Genomic DNA, 16,849 nt, shown 5'->3' with positions numbered 1-16,849 from the left:
AACTGCATCACAACAACAAACATCCACCACAGGAGTGAGCCACCGGTGACAATAACACGATCCCTGAAAAAAAAATTCAAATATGTCGCTTCTCCACGATGCCACATTCGAAAGAAACGGGCAAATATTTGCAAAAACCAAGATGATAAAAAAGACAACTACTCGTTTCACCCTCAGCCATTTGAGATATGCTCTTAAGTTCGTGCCTAACATTACGCTCGAAAATCGTGCCAGATACGTAAAGAAACAGCCAAATATTTGTGAGAAACGTGAATGTAAATATAATCGCTACTAGTTGCTCTAGCAACAAAAGAAGTTGTGCTCTCAGGTTCCACCCTAAGTACACCCTCGTACATCACGACTTATTTTGAATAAGCAGCATAGCCAGCAAACATAATAGTTTATGTAGTTACTAAACTGACCACAGATAACATTTAATAACAGGCTGCTTACATCATTCGCAACGTAAACTCATGACGTCACACAGGTCGTGTCGTTGGGTCAAAGCGAACGGGTGGAATAGGACTGTGCGCTTGACCCAAAACAACTATTGGGGGACACAGCTTACTTTATTCAGAAAAGCGTTCGACGCTGTACTATATTGTCGATTGTATATCTCGGTTGAGATAAGATCATATGGAATATCTTCACAGCTATACAAATGGTTCGAAAACGTTTTTACTAATTTAATAATAAAACGCTGTACGGGACACGCAGTATGCAACAGAAACGGAAGTACATTGGGTGTATTCGCATGGAAACGTAACTGGACATTCCGTGTTTTCAATACAAATACACGGTTTCTCAGAAAGGATCAGCAGGACTATATAGGACTGTAAGGCTGATTGCTGACGATGCTGTCGTCTGTGAGAAAGTATCGTCGTTGAAATATCGTGAGGAAATACAGAAACGCTTAGGCAAAATTTCCATTAGATGTAATGAATGAGATCTTTCTTTAAAGGTGGATAGATGTACGACAATACTTATAATAAACAGAAAGAGACCCCATTATTAGAGCCAGCTGCTGTGGCCGAGCGGTTCTAGGCGCTTCAGTTCGGAACCGCGCTGCTGCTACAGCCGCAGGTTCGAATCCTGCATCGGGCATGGATGTGTGTGATGTCCTTAGGTTGGTTAGGTTTAAGGAGTTCTAAGTCTAGGGGACTGATAACCTCAGATGTTAAGTCCCATAGTGCTCAGAGCCATGTGAATCATTTGGACCCATTATAGGAGTGGGGACGAACACTCGAAGCGTGTCGCGTTGCTTAAGTGGAAGTGATGCTAAAATCTATATGAAGTGGAACGAAGTCGTGAAGTCAGCATCAGGGAAGGCGGATAGGAGACTTGGATTTTTTGGGAGGCTGCTTGGAAAGTTCAGTAGATCTGTCAAGGAAGTCGCTTTCGAGGTGCTTGTAGGACCAGCTGTGAAGTGTCGCTCTATGGCTTGGAGTCCTTTTCAGGTAGGCATTACAACAGACATCAAAATAATTCCGAAATAATGCTGCTAGGATCGTTGTGTTCGGTGACGTCTCCTCTGAACAAACTTTCACCGAGAGAACAGAAAATTCAACTCACAGAATTCAAGTCCCTCTCATTTTAATTTCAATACTGGTTGCACGTGATGGCTGTGCCATGGCAAGGTGCATAGGTAACATATACGAGAGATGTAGATTATGAGTTTTTCTTCTTTCTGGTATGGCATACAAAAGCACGTGCTTTCATTTTTGCCCTAGCAACAATTGTCTTACGTCCGAGTGATTCCTGTTTTGTTTGCAGTAACAGAGCCCAAATGCGAAGTTACTGCACGCTGCCACAGAGTCATATGTACATTGTTCCTTTGAGTGCTCTGCTTGCCTCCAGTTATTATTCTGACTCCAGTTCGTATCTGGCCAGTGACACAAATAATATTTAGTATAAAATCTTTGAGTATGTACAACTGCAATCAAGGTAGCGCTTATGACAGTCGTTATGTAAAATCTTGACATTATATGAAATTAATGTGAATTAATGCACTGTATGTATGGTAAATGAACCACGTGTGTAATGTTAAATAACATAATCCAACACATCATTTTCAACCTAGTAGAGATGAATGTTCGAGGGATTGATTATCTGAAGTGGGTGCTAACTGCGGCACACGTTTTGCGTTAATTTAACTCTGCACCTGTAGATAGCGGCACGTTAGGCCGTGCTTGTCTTCGAGGCAGGACCCGGAGTCCAGCAGAGTTTCCTAGAGGCATTTTGAGAACGGAGTTCAAATGGTTGAAATGGCTCTCTAGAACTTAGAACTACTTAAACCTAACTAACCTAAGGACATCACACACATCCATGCCCGAGGCAGGATTCGAACCTGCGACCGTAGCGGTCACGCGGTTCCAGACTGAAGTGCCTAGAACTGCTCGGCCACTCCCACCGGCTGAGAAAGGGGAATCCTTGCTTTTTTCAGTAGGAAGGAGCTGATGGACTTGCCTCCTCCAACTCACGTACTGTGAGTTGTTGAGGAGAGTCACTTCTTTCTCGCTTCATCAGTCTTCTGAGTGGTTTGATGCGGCCGGCGACGAATTCTTCTCTTGCGCCAACCTCTTCATGTCTGAGTAGCACTTGTACCTTACGTCAGATTCATTAATTCATTACGCATTTAGAATGTACTGATCAGAGTCTGTTAGACTTGAGTTGAAACGACGCCAGTAACAAAAACTTAAACATGGCTGCGGAACAGCAACTGTGTAAATCTGAAGAGGTTGAAAACTCAGCCAACCAGTCGTAATCAGAGGTATCTATCTAGGTTTCAATACCAGAGAAGGAAAGTTGCTACTCGCCATTTAGCGGAGATGCTGAGTAGCAACTTTCCTTCTCTGGTATTGTTACATTCCATCCTAGATTTTCTATCTAGGTTTCGATATTTGTAAAAATATCTTCTTCAGAAGTAGTGAGCCTTGTCACATTACATGATGGTACATTAGATTAGATACAGCCGAGCGGCTCTTGTCACGTATTACATTGACAAAACAAGGATTATCCCAAACCATGGCATTCTGAAGTACGATGTTTGTAATCTGGCTGCTATGTAAAGGCACGACTAGGGATAATTCTTGTTTTGTCAATTTTATATACGACAAGAGGCGCTGAGTATCATCTAATCTAATGTACGATCATGTGATGTAACAAGGCCCTCTGCTTCTGAAGAAGATATTTTTACAAATATCAAAACCTAGGTCTAGGGCTAATAAACGTTTATTTGCAAGTGGTTGGCTGATTTTTTAACTTCTTCAAAAAATGGAAACAAATATTTGAGAAGTCCTACCATGTGGCAATACTTACAGCGAGTGAGGAAATGGGGATAGCCAGTGAAAATGCCCGTGTTTCAGTATAAAAGCGAATTACTGTGTACTTCAGGGCTAACTGGCTGAAATAAAGTTTCAGTAGTTGTCTGAAAATGTGGAGTTCAGTTGGCGGCTTTCCAGTGTGCAGCGAGTGGCTCGCGGGAGCTCTGAGCTGGAGGCACGGTTTGGTAATGTTACTGGTATCTGTCTAATGTTAGTGAGCCACACTTAATCGATAAAGTTATTCTTCAATACAAAGAGCTTACAAGAATTCTGAAATACGTTCCCATGTCCACATTTATTGTGTAGTTTTGCAGGCTGGTATTGTGACGTAGCGCATGCTTAAGTGATCGTTCGGCGGTGGCATCTTTATAAACCGTGCTTATTACTGCCGAGAAAGAAGACGTACCTGGATTTCATAACAATGATTAAACTACATTTGTTTCCGTAGAAACTTGAAGTGTTTAGATTTTGGTTCGCGCCTTGACCGATATGCCGTGAACTCTTTCCCTCTTCTGTTTTTGTGGAACTTTTTTTTAAAATTTGCAAGGAACCAAATGCACTTGTGGCGTTGCCTCAGAGCGCTGCACTTTCTCCAGTCTATTGAACAGGCTTTAAACATTTCCTGGTGCAATATGGATTGTTTCAAGGCTAATGTCATATTTCAGCTTCGCCTCATGTTAGAACCAGGCTGAGGCCCCTTATGAAGGCCATTTTGCAGGAGTAGCAATGCCGAGAATTTATCCCTTTTCACCACTAAAGGTTTGTGTGATTAACTCGCAATGTACACTACTGACCATTAAAATTGCTACAACAAAGAGAAATGCAGATGATATTGGACAAATATATTATACTAGAACCGACATGTGATAACATATTCACGCAGTTTGGGTGCATAGATTCTGAGAAATCAGTACCCAGAACAACCACCTCTGGCCGTAATAACGGCCTTGATACGCCTGGGCATTGAGTCAAACAGAGCTTGGATGGCGTGTACAGGTACAGCTGCCCATGCAGCTTCAACAAGATAACACACTTCATTAAGAATAGTGACTGGCATATTGTGACAAGACAGTTGCTCGGCCACCATTGACCAGACGTTTTCAGTTGGTTACAGATCTGGACAATGGGCTGACCAAGGCAGCAGTCGAACATTTTCTGTATCCGGAAAGGTCCGTACAGGACCTGCGACATGCGGTCGTGCAATATCCTGCTGAAATGTAGGCTTTCGCAGGGATCGAATGAAGGGTAGCGCCACGGGTCGTAAGACATCTGAAATGTAACGTCCACTGTTCAAAGTGCCGTTAATGCGAACAAGAGGTGACCGAGACGTGTAAGCAATGGCACCCCATACCATCACGCCGGCTGATACGCCAGTATGGCGATGACGAATACACGCTCCCAATGTGCGTTCACCGCGATGTCCCCAAACAAGGATGCGACCATCATGAAGCTGTAAACAGAACCTGGATTCATCCGAAAAAATGACGTTTTGCCATTCGTGCACCCAGGTTTGTCGTTGAGAACACCATCGCGGGCGCTCCTGCCTGTGATGCAGCGTCAAGGGTAACTGTAGCCACGGTCTCCGAGCTGATAGTCCATGCTGCTGCAAACGTCGTCGAACTGTTCGTGCAGATGGTTGTCGTCTTGCAAACGTCCCCATCTGTTGCCTCGGGTATCGAGACGTGGCTGCACGATCCGTTACAGCCATGCGGATAAGATGCCTGTGATCTCGACTGCTAGTGATACGAGGCCGACGGGATCCAGCACGGCGTTCCGTATTACCCTCCTGAACCCACCGATTCCATATTCTGCTAACAGTCATTGGATCTCGACCAACGCGAACCACAATGTCGCGATACGATAAACCGCAATCGCGATAGGCTGCAATCCGACCGTTATCAAAGTCGGAAACGCGATGGTACGCTCCTTTCTGCTCCTTACACGAGGCATCACAACAACGTTTCACCAGGCAACGCCGGTCAACTGCTGTTTGTGTATGAGAAATCGTATGGAAACTTTCCTGACGTCAGCACGTTGTAGGTATCGCCACCGGCGCCAACCTCGTGTGAATGCTCTGAAAAGCTAATGATTTGCATATCACAGCATCTTCTTCCTGTCGGTTAAATTTCGCGTCTGTAATGCGTCATCTTCGTGGTGTAGCAATTTTAATGGCCAGTAGTGTAGTACGTAGTATAATTTGGGTCGCGCGCCTCACATTGGTGTGTGGCCACTGATTTCGCGTACGGTCACTGGAGATAAGAAATGAGCTCCGTACACTCACTTTAAACTCATCAGCGAGTCCTGTGACGTCACCTCCGAACTCGCCGTCCCCATGTGCCCGTAGACTCGTCCCGTGATCTCGCAGCCGGCTCGTCACCTGAGCCTGTTGTCGGATACAAGTGTACTCGGCTCGCTGAGATAGGAGAGTGAGTACACGAGTTGGCAAGTATAACCAGGGACTCGCGGCATTGCCGCTGCATAAGAAACCGTTCTGAATGAAATTTCAGCAATTAATCTGTGAATGACTATTCACTTATTTTACACAATCATGATTTCGGCTTATATCCATTCTCAAGTCCAAGCTGAAGTGTCAAAGTATATCCGACCTACCTAAAAGACAGAGACAAGGTGTACATCAAAATAACGTTTTATCGGTTAGCAGTGAATGTTATACTGCTTATACACACATTCACGTAGATAAAACTTTTTCGTAAACTGCTATAAATTTATTTCAATATTATTAATATCGTTTCAAAGAACGCCTGATAATTACGTTAATATATACGCGCTTTCGAGGCGTCACCGAGTACCAGAAAACATGACTTGAGGTTGAAATGCAGTCTTTAAATGATGATTAATTTTTAAATAAATTACATAAATGAATGATAAGCTACACAACTCGTTGTTAGGGCATAAACGCTAGTTGCCATAACGAGCATATACTGTATTCAAACATTATGAGTCACCTCGAAGGGAACGATCTATTGATACGCAATCAGCGTGGTTTCAGAAAACATCGTTTTTGTGCAACGCAGCTAGCTCTTTATTCGCACGAAGTAATGGCCGCTATCGACAGGGGGTCTCAAGTTGATTCCGTATTTCTAGATTTCCGGAATGCTTTTGACACCGTTCCTCACAAGCGACTTCTAATCAAGCTGCGGGCCTGTGGGGTATCGTCTCAGTTGTGCGACTGATTTCCTGTCAGGAAGGTCGCAGTCCGTAGTAATAGACGGCAAATCATCGAGTAAAATTGAAGTGATATCAGGTGTTCCCCACGGAAGCGTCCTGGGACCTCTGCTGTTCCTGATCTATATAAATGACCTGGGTGACAATCTGAGCAGTTCTCTTAGGTTGTTCGCAGATGATGCTGTAATTTACCGTCTAGTAAGGTCATCCGAAGACCAGTATCAGTTGCAAAGCGATTTAGAAAAGATTGCTGTATGGTGTGGCAGGTGGCAGTTGACACTAAATAACGAAAAGTGTGAGGTGATCCACACGAGTTCCAAAAGAAATCCGTTGGAATTCGATTACTCGATAAATAGTACAATTCTCAAGGCTGTCAATTCAACTAAGTACCTGGGTGTTAAAATTTCGAACAACTTCAGTTGGAAAGACCGCATAGATAATATTGTGGGGAAGGCGAGCCAAAGGTTGCGTTTCATTGGCAGGACACTTAGAAGATGCAACAAGTCCACTAAAGATACAGCTTACACTACACTCGTTCGACCTCTGTTAGAATATTGCTGCGCGGTGTGGGGTCCTTACCAGGTGGGAATGACGGAGGACATCGAAAGGGTGCAAAAAAGGGCAGCTCGTTTTGTATTATCTCGTAATAGGGGGGAGATACGCGAGTTGGGATGGAAGTCATTAAAGCGAAGACGCACCAACTTTCTCTTCCTAATGCGAAAATATTTTGTTGAGCCCAACCTACATAGGTAGGAATGATCATCAGAATAAAATAAGAGAAATCAGACTCTAACAGAAAGGTTTAGGTGTTCGTTTCTCCCGCGCGCTGTTCGGGAGTGGAATGGTAGAGAAATAGTATGATTGAGGTTCGGTGAACCCTCTGCCAAGCACTTAAATGTGAATTGCAGAGTAATCATGTAGATGTAGATGTAGATGAATACAGAAATAGCGAGCTTTTTTTTTCGTACGAAAATAACATTGGCGTTGCTCTGTGCCCAGTTTTCTTTTGACGCAGCACATTTTTTTCTCATGGTCGAAGTGGAATAGAGTGGAATTGAGAGATATATACCACATCAATTAATAAGAGACGGTACTGATCCCCCCTTGCTACACTACACGGGTCAGAACACTTTTGCGGAGGAACGAAAAAAGCGTCCCAAATTTAAAAGAACGCAAAATCCACAAGATTGGCAAAATTTTACAGAAGCTCGAAATTTAGCACGAACGTCATTGCGAGATGCTTTTAATAGTTCCCGCAACGAAAATCTGTCTCGAAATCTGGCAGAAAATCCAAAGAGATTCTGGTCATATGTAAAGTACATCAGCGGCGAGACATAATCAATACCTGTCACTGAGAGATAACGACTGTTATGCCACTGATGACAGTGCCACTAAAGAAGAGTCACTGAACACGGTTTTCCGAAACTAGTTCACCAAAGAGGACGAAGTGAATATTCCAGAATCCGAATCTAGAACCACTGCGAACATGAGTAACTTACAAGCAGATATCCTCGGTGTACCGAAGCAGCTTAAATCAGTTAATAAATGGAGGCTTGCGGTTCAGATTGCACACCAGCCAGGTTCCTTTCAGAGTATGCTAATATAATAGCTCCACAACTAACAATGATGTAGAATCGCTCGCTCATCAGTTAGCTGTACCTAAAGACTGGAAAGTTGGACAAATAACACCGATACCCAAAAAAGGAAACAGGAGTAATTCGCTGAATTACAGACGCGTATCATTAATGTCGATTGTAGTAGGGTTTTGGAACATATTGTGTGTTACAACATAATGAATTATATCTAAGAAAACGATTTATTGACTAATAGTCAGCACGGATTCAGGAAAAATCGTTCTTGTGAAACATAACTAGTTCTCTATTCTCACGAAGTAATGAATGCTAACGACAGGGGTTGTCAAATTGATTCCCCTTTCTTTTAGATTTCCAGTTGGTTGTAGGTTGCAGTAGTTATGCAGAGATGAAGTGGCTTGCACAGGGTGGAATAGCGAGAAAAGTTGCATCGAACCAGTCTGCGGATTGAAGACCACAACAACAAAAAGAGTAACTACAGCAGTCGAGAGCGATATGGTACTGTGTAAGGATGTTTATCATCATATTCTAATTTTGTAGTGAGTCGATTCTTAAATCGGCATTGGGACAACATGTTTAATACATTGAGTCTAAAGTGATTTGCGAGTGAACTATGCGCTACAAAAAATGGTAACTTTAACAGACATTTCCAAGTGTAAACTGGGGATGAAGTAGCACAAAAAATGAAATGATCGTATGTCATTGTTGGCCGGGGTGCCCCATGAGGGGAAGTTCGCCCGCCGTATTGCAAGTCCTTTTTAGTTGACGCCACTTTGGTGACTTGCGAGTCAATGATGATGAAGAACACACAACACCCAGTCATCACGAGGCGGAGAAAATCCCTGACCCCGCCGAGAATCGAACCCGGGACCCCGTGCGCGGGAAGCGAGAACGCTACCGCAAGACCACGAGCTGCGGACAAAGTAGCACAAATTACCGTACAAACATTCACAAGGAACAAAACAAGCTCTGTCATGCTCTGAACTTTGATTCGCACTATTAAAGTGCTTAGAACTTTGTAACTTGTGACGTGAAGCACGTTAACACGATACGTTAGAAAAATATCGTTCAAAAGTCAATAAAATGGTCGCCTCACAGTAAAACTAGGCTCCACCGTTAATACAAAATTACAACGTGAGAGAGCGAATACGTTGTCGTCTGTAAGATAGGCAACCCACATCACTGTTGTGCACGCCGTATAATCTCGTATCGTGGGCAGTCTTAACCACGCAGTGCGGCGAGGACGTGATCAACCGACATTCCGGTTTATGCTTTGTTCCAAATGCATGCAGTTAAGCTGTTATTAAATGTTGCTGGTGTCGAGTGGAAAAAAAAACTGATATAGTTTTCCAACGTAATATTGATTTTATTTCAAATTCATTTACATTTAGGATTCCTGTGATAACCTATTGTCTAACCGCATGACTACAGTGCAGTTCACACGTAACACTTAGACAGGAACATCGTTTTACAGTTCGTTATGTGGAACTTTCGCCTGGAAGGCGAATAGAGAGTTGGAACATCGGTGTCTGGGGTGAATATCGCTTTTTTCTGACATACAGACATACATACATACATACAAACATACACACACACACACACACACACACACACACACACACACACACACACACAAACACACACAATATACATAAAGTCAATGTTCAATATGGGGATTTATGTGAACATTTAAAATGAGTAAAGTGTTGAGATCAAAAGATTTTAGTTTTTTATTCAATTTCAGAAAGAGGGGCCATCTGTCTAGAACAAAGTTTTTCAGTCTTGTTCAATATTTTAGCTGCACAGAGACAACGAATTGAGTCACTTTGGTTGTCCTGAGATCAGCTAACAGTGGAATTTGGAACTCTTGGTGAATCATGGAAAGTCACACTCCTTGTTTATCGAATCTGGCACATTATCGTCGGAATAAAGATTGTTCACTTTTTCGGTTTGATGGAGCTGATTTACTTGTGTAGAAATTGTTGCATTCTGTTCTTACGAAATGTTCTGAACCAGTTCGTTTTCGGATGTTTCTGAGCCTGTGTCGTGTTCTAGCGTTGACAGATCGCTTACGTCAATACCGTATGCGTGTGTGTTTGTCCTTAGGGTACATAGTAAGAGCCTACGGAATATCAGACCAGCTGTGTGGCTGGACTGAATAGTTTTTAGCAAACACAACACAGCATGTTGTTCTCAATGGAGAGACGTCTACAGACGTTAAAGTAACCTCTGGCGTGCCACAGGGGAGTGTTATGGGACCATTGCTTTTCCCAATGTATGTAAATGATCTAGCAGATAGCGTCGGAAGTTCCATGCGGCTTTTCGCGAATGATGCTGTGGTATACACAGAAGTTGCAGCATTAGAAAATTGCAGTGAAATGCAGGAAGATCTGCAGCGGAAAAGCACTTGGAGCAGGGAGTGGCAACTGACCCTTAACATAGACAAATGTAATGTATTGCGAATACACAGAAAGAAGGATCCTTTATTGTATGATTATATGATAGCGGAACAAACACTGGTAGCAGTTACTTCTGTAAAACATCTGGGAGTATGCGTACGGAACGATTTGAAGTGGAATGATCATATAAAATTAATTGTTGGTAAGTCGGGTGCCAGGTTGAGATTTATTGGGAGAGTCCTTAGAAAATGTAATCAATCAACAAAGGACGTGGCTTACAAAACACTCGTTCGACCTATACTTGAGTATTGCTCATCAGTGTGGGATCCGTACCAGGTCGGGTTGACGGAGGAGATAGAGAAGATCCAGAGAAGAGCGGCGCGTTTGGTCACAGGGTTATTTGGTAAGCGTGATAGCATTACGGAGATATGTAGCAAACTCAAGTGGAAGACTATGCAAGAGAGGCGCTCTGCATCGCGGTGTAGCTTGCTGTCCAGGTTTCGAGAGGGTGCGTTTCTGGATGAGGTGTCGAATATATTGCTTCCCCCTACTTATACCTCCCGAGGAGATCACGAATGTAATATTAGAGAGACTCGAGCGCGCACGGAGGCTTTCTGGCAGTCGTTCTTCCCGCGAACCATACGCGACTGGAACAGGAAAGGGAGGTAACGACAGTGGCACGTAAAGTTCCCTCCGCCACACACCGTTGGTTGGCTTGCGGAGTACAAATGTAGATGTAAATGTGATTTTCACCGCCTCTAGTAGAACAAACGTAAACCATATCCGCCTGTCAGACGGACGTTCTGTTTCACAGAGGAAGACTGCACTGTAGTTCCTTCACTAGATTGTCGCACAGATGACAAAATGGTAGATATCGAAGTAGACGACAGAGAGATAGAGAAACAATTAAAATCGCTCAAAAGAGGAAAGGCCGCTAGATCTTATGGGATACCAGTTCGATTTTACACAGAGTACGCGAAGGAACTTGCCCCCCTTCTTGCAGCGGTGTACCGTAGGTCTCTAGAAGAGCGTAGCGTTCCAAAGGATTGGAAAAGGGCACAGGTTATCCCCGTTTTCAAGAAGGGACGTCGAACAGATGTGCAGAACTATAGACCTATATCTCTAACGTCGATCAGTTGTAGAATTTTGGAACACGTATTACGTTCTAGTATAATGACTTTTCTGGAGACTAGAAATCTACTCTGTAGGAATCAGCATGGGTTTCGAAAAAGACGATCGTGTGAAACCCAGCTCGCTCTATTCGTCCACGAGACTCAGAGGGCCATAGACACGGGTTCCCAGGTAGATGCCGTGTTGCTTGACTTCCGCTAGGCGTTCGATACAGTTCCCCACAGTTGTTTAATGAACAAAGTAAGAGTATATGGACTATCAGACCAATTGTGTGATCGGATTGAAGAGTTCCTAGATAACAGAACGCAGCACGTCATTCTCAATGGAGAGAAGTCTTCCGAAGTAAGAGTGATTTCAGGTGTGCCGCAGGGGAGTGTCGTAGGACCGTTGCTATTCACAATATACATAAATGACCTTGTGGATGACATCGGAAGTTCAGTGAGGCTTTTTGCGGATGATGCTGTAGTAGAATCGAGAGCTTGTAACAATGGAAAATTGTACTGAAATGCAGGAGGATCTGCAGCGAATTGTCGCATGGTGCAGGGAATGGCAATTGAATCTCAATGTAGACAAGTGTAATGTGCTGCGAATACGTAGAAGGAAAGATCCCTTATCATTTAGCTACAAAATAGCAGGTCAGCAACTGGAAGCAGTTAATTCCATAAATTATCTGGGAGTACGCATTAGGAGTGATTTAAAATAGAATGATCATATAAAGTTGATCGTCGGTAAAGCAGATGCCAGCCTGAGATTCATTGGAAGAATCCTAAGGAGATGGAATCCGAAAACAAAGGAAGTACGTTACAGTACGCTTTTCGCCCACTGCTTGAATACTGCTCACCAGTGTGGGATCCGTACCAGATAGGGTTGATAGAAGAGATAGAGAAGATCCAATGGAGAGCAGCGCGCTGCGTTACAGGATCATTTAGTAGTCGCGAAAGCGTTACGGAGATGATAGATAAACTGCAGTGGAAGACTCTGCAGGAGAGACGCTCAGTAGCTCGGTACGGGCTTTTGTTGAAGTTTCGAGAACATACCTTCACCGAGGAGTCAAGCAGTATATTGCTCCCTCCTACGTGTATCTCGCGAGGAGACCATGAGGGTAAAATCAGAGAGATTAGAGCCCACATAGAGGCATACCGACAGTCCTTCTTTCCACGAACAGTACGAGATTGGAATAGAAGGGAGAACCGATAGAGGTACTCAAGGTACCCTCCGCCACACACCGTCAGGTGGCTTGCGGAGTATGGATGTAGCTGTAGAAGTGTCTGGCACAGGGTTCTGCGAACCACTTTCAGATTATTTCTCTATTGTGATCCTAGTTGTTTGTGCAGATAGCCTCCCCACTGGAGGATGTTTTAGTGACGAGTGACTTCCCCGACTGCCGGCAGGATGATCAATCACTTCCCGAACCACTACGAGCTGTCGCGGAAGGACCTGCTGGTGAAGAACATCAAGCGCTACCGGAAGCAGCTGGAGCGAGACAAGGAGCCGGTGGCGGAGCGCAGTGACGTCACGGGTCGATACGTCTACCTCGACTTCGTGCCCGTCACCTTCGTGCTGCCCGCAGGTGGGTGTGTCTGCGGCGCGCTGCGCGCAGCCGCTCGTCCGGAGGTCCAGATGCGTACTGTTGTTGTGATCGCTCAACTTTTTTCTCCTTGTGACTGTTTAACGGTGTGCTATCCGGTGTAGAGCCAAGTTGTTGATTCCCTGTTGTGCACAATTTTTCGAATTCCTCCGGGGAAGCGATTTGTGTTCTCGCTGCCTGAACCCCAACAAGGTTACTAGGATTAAAAAGAGTTCTCAGGAAAAAGAATCTGTATCACTGACACTTTGCGGCCTTAGTAAGGCGTTTCACTACATCCCTCATAAGGTACTCGTACACTAAAGGCCATTAAAATTGCTACACCACGAAGGTGACGTGCTACAGACGCGAAATTTAACCGACAGCAAGAACATGCTGTCATATGCAAATGATTAGCTTTTCAGAGCATTCACACAAGGTTAGCGCCGGTGGCGACACCTACAACGTGCTGACATGAGGAAAGTTTCCAACCGATTTCTCATACACAAACAGCAGTTGACCGGCGTTGCCTGGTGAAACGTTGTTGTGATGCCTCGTGTAAGGAGGAGAAATGCGTACCATCACGTTTCCGACTTTGATAAAGTCGGATTGTAGCCTATCTTTATCGTATCGCGACATTGGTGCTCGCGTTGGTCGAGATCCAATGACTATTAGCAGAGTATGGAATCGGTGGGTTCAGGAGGGTAATACGGAACGCCGTGCTGGATCCCAACGGCCTCGTATCACTAGCAGTCCAGATGACAGGCATCTTATGCGCACTGCAGTAAAGGATCGTGCAGCCACGTCTCGTTCCCTGAGTCAACAGATGGGGACGTTTGCAAGACAACAACCGTCTGCACGAACAGTTGGACGAGGTTTGCAGCAGCGTGGAGTATCAGCTCGGAGACCCTGGCTTGCGGTTACCCTTGACGCTGCATCACAGACAAGAGCTCTTGCGATGGTGAACTCAACGACGAACCTGGGTGCACGAATTGCAAAACGTCATTTTTTCTTACGAATCCAGGTTCTGTTTACAGCATCATGATGTTCGCATCCGTGTTTGGTGATATCGCGGTGAATGCACATTGGATGCGTGTATTCGTCATCGCCATACTGGCGTATCACTCGGCGTGATGATATGGGGTGCCGTTGGTTACACGTCTCGGTCACCTCTTCTTCGCATTGACGGCACTTTGAACAGTGGACGTTACATTTTAGACGTGTTACGACCCGTGGCTCTACCCTTCACTCGATCCCTGCGAAACCCTACATTTCAGCAGGATATTGCACGACCGCATATTGCAGGTCCTGTACTGGCCTTTCTGGATACAGAGAATGTTCGACTGCTGCCCTGGCCAGAACATTCTCCAGATCTCTGACCAATTGAAAACGTCTGGTCAGTGGTGGCCGAGCAACTGGCTCGTCACAATACGCCAGTCACTACTCTTGAGGAACTGTCGTATCGTGTTGAAGCTGCATGGGCAGCTGTACCTGTACACGGCATCCAAGCTCTGTTTGACTCAATGCCCAGGCGTATCAAGGCCGTTATTACGGCCAGAGGTGGTGTTCTGGGTACTGATTTCTCAGGATCTATACTCCCAAATTACTTCAAAATGTAATCACATGTCAGTTCTACTATGATATATTTGTCCAATGAATACCCGTTTATCATCTTCATTTCTTCGTGGTGTAGCAATTTTAATGGCCAGTAGTGTACATGTACTATGAAAATGAACGTCTTGTCTCTCGTTGTTTTTGGAGTTTTGTTTCTTCTGAACATGAGTGTATTAAAAACAGTTTTTTAGCGTCTTTGTTTACACCGGTTTGTTTCGTTGCGTCAGCATTTTTTCCAAGAAATTGCAGTTGTGAGAAATGTAGGGTCCGACAGAAACCATCTACCATTTTATTATAGTTCTATAGTAACGCTCAGTAGGGCACGCAGCGGACGAGAATCGGAAGTGATAAGTAATGTAATGTCGTTTCATGGCACAATAGCACAGGACACTTTTTCTGTGAGGTAATCCTTGTGGTGCACTGACGGAGTCGACGAACTGAACTGTCCATTAGGTTCACAGCCATGTGCGGTCGAATTACGTTGATCTCTTCATTAACGCGTCGCTTCAGAATCTCCAAGTTGGGGAGACATGATGCAAACGCTCGACACTTCAGGAGCCCCCACAGAAGGGAATGGTAAACAGCTCGACGGATCTGGCTGGCAACGGCGTGTCTCCAAAACTTGAGACGATTCTGCGCAGTCGCCCCATCTTACCGGAAGTAAAATGGGAATGAGCGTACGGCATCGTTGGCCGGGAGGCCCCATCTGGGGAAGTTCGGCCGCCGTATTGCGAGTCTTGTTTCAGTCGACGCCACGTTGGGGACTTGCGCGCCGGTGACGAGGGTGAAACGACGAGGAGGATAACACAGCACCCACTCCCCGGACGGATAAAATCCCCAACCTGGCTGGGAATCGAACCCGGGCCCGCTTACATGGTAGGCGAGCACGTTACCACCCAGCTATGCAGGCGGACGCTGGAAGCAGACTGATGTCAAGTCAGCCAGCCCGTTGTCTGTGTCATTCAGAAATGAGGAAAGCCGGCAGTAGGGCTCTGCAACGTTCCGAATTGACTGCGACTTCGCTTTCGCGATGATCTTCGAAAAAATAGTCTCCAGTGATCCTGGAAGCCGGACACTGCACCCAACCGTGACTTTTTTCACTATGGAGTGGTTTCCCGTGGAGTTCCTGTGGATTTTCATTACTACAGTATCGAGTGTTTTGCTTATTGTATAAAGTGTGCTTCTCCGACAGATCGGATTGGGAAGTATTCCCCTATACTCGGCCAATAGAGCGATGAGGTCTTTACCGAATTGTTTCCAGGACGCATAGTAGCTTGCATAACCTAAGGCTCGCCTATATTTTGTACGGACCATAAGGTGAATCACTGTGGATAATACGGCACACCCTATGGAGTGGCAGGTGTGAAACTGGTGTGTGTAGGTTTACTGAACGCCTAGGACTGTTATCAATGGCATTCAGTACGTATTCTGGTGCCTTTACAGTCCTCGGCTTTCCCGATGGCTTCTAGTAGGAAACACACAAAATACACCATCGATCTGTGTGCCGTTCTGCTGTCACCGCTTCTGATATACGGTTTACCTGCGTCCGGCCATCCTGATTAAGATTTTCCCTAAATCGTATTAGGCAAATGGAAGGACGGTTCCTTTGAAAGAGCACGTTCCTCATCCTTCCCTCATCCGATGGGGCCGACGACCTCGCTCTCTGGTCGCCTCCCCTCAATCAATCAACCAACCAACCAAACATGCTTCAATCAGAAAAGCGCGATGAGTTGCGGTCCAACGCTCCATTGTAACTAACAAGGGCATTCTTCGTGCGTGGTTCTACCCCACTCGGTTTTAGCCTCGCAGCTGGGCCACACGAGCTACCAACCGTAGAAAGTGCTCGATTGTTTCTGCCCGACCCTGTGCATTGTTTGTCAGCTTAATACAATTGAATTAAATTGTCAACTACACTCCATGAGGACGTGGAAGGATCGTGGACACAAAGCCAGAGGATACACAAACAAATTGCACACATTTGTTTAGCAATAAATTACAGATAAATGTGAAGTTAGAATAAACAACTCTACAGAATCATAG

The 16,849-nt window shown here is 44.9% G+C and overlaps 1 protein-coding gene across 1 annotated transcript in view; it reads left to right on the top strand.

The window, feature by feature from the left end:
• LOC124606602 (polyglutamylase complex subunit TTLL1) overlaps nt 1-16,849 on the top strand; it is a gene marked incomplete at its 3' end in the record, with an annotated part of 186,825 nt that overhangs the window by 55,957 nt on the left and 114,019 nt on the right. Inside the window, exon 4 of the mRNA XM_047138587.1 lies at nt 13,023-13,201. Within this exon, the coding sequence (XP_046994543.1) occupies nt 13,023-13,201 (179 nt within the window). The remainder of the gene's footprint in view (nt 1-13,022; nt 13,202-16,849) is intronic.

This window comes from Schistocerca americana, chromosome 3 (assembly GCF_021461395.2).
Source record: "Schistocerca americana isolate TAMUIC-IGC-003095 chromosome 3, iqSchAmer2.1, whole genome shotgun sequence".
Taxonomy (NCBI): Eukaryota; Metazoa; Arthropoda; class Insecta; order Orthoptera; family Acrididae; genus Schistocerca; species Schistocerca americana.
The sequence above is the reverse complement of the archived record's forward strand: the minus strand, read 5'-3'. Positions and strand labels throughout refer to the sequence as shown.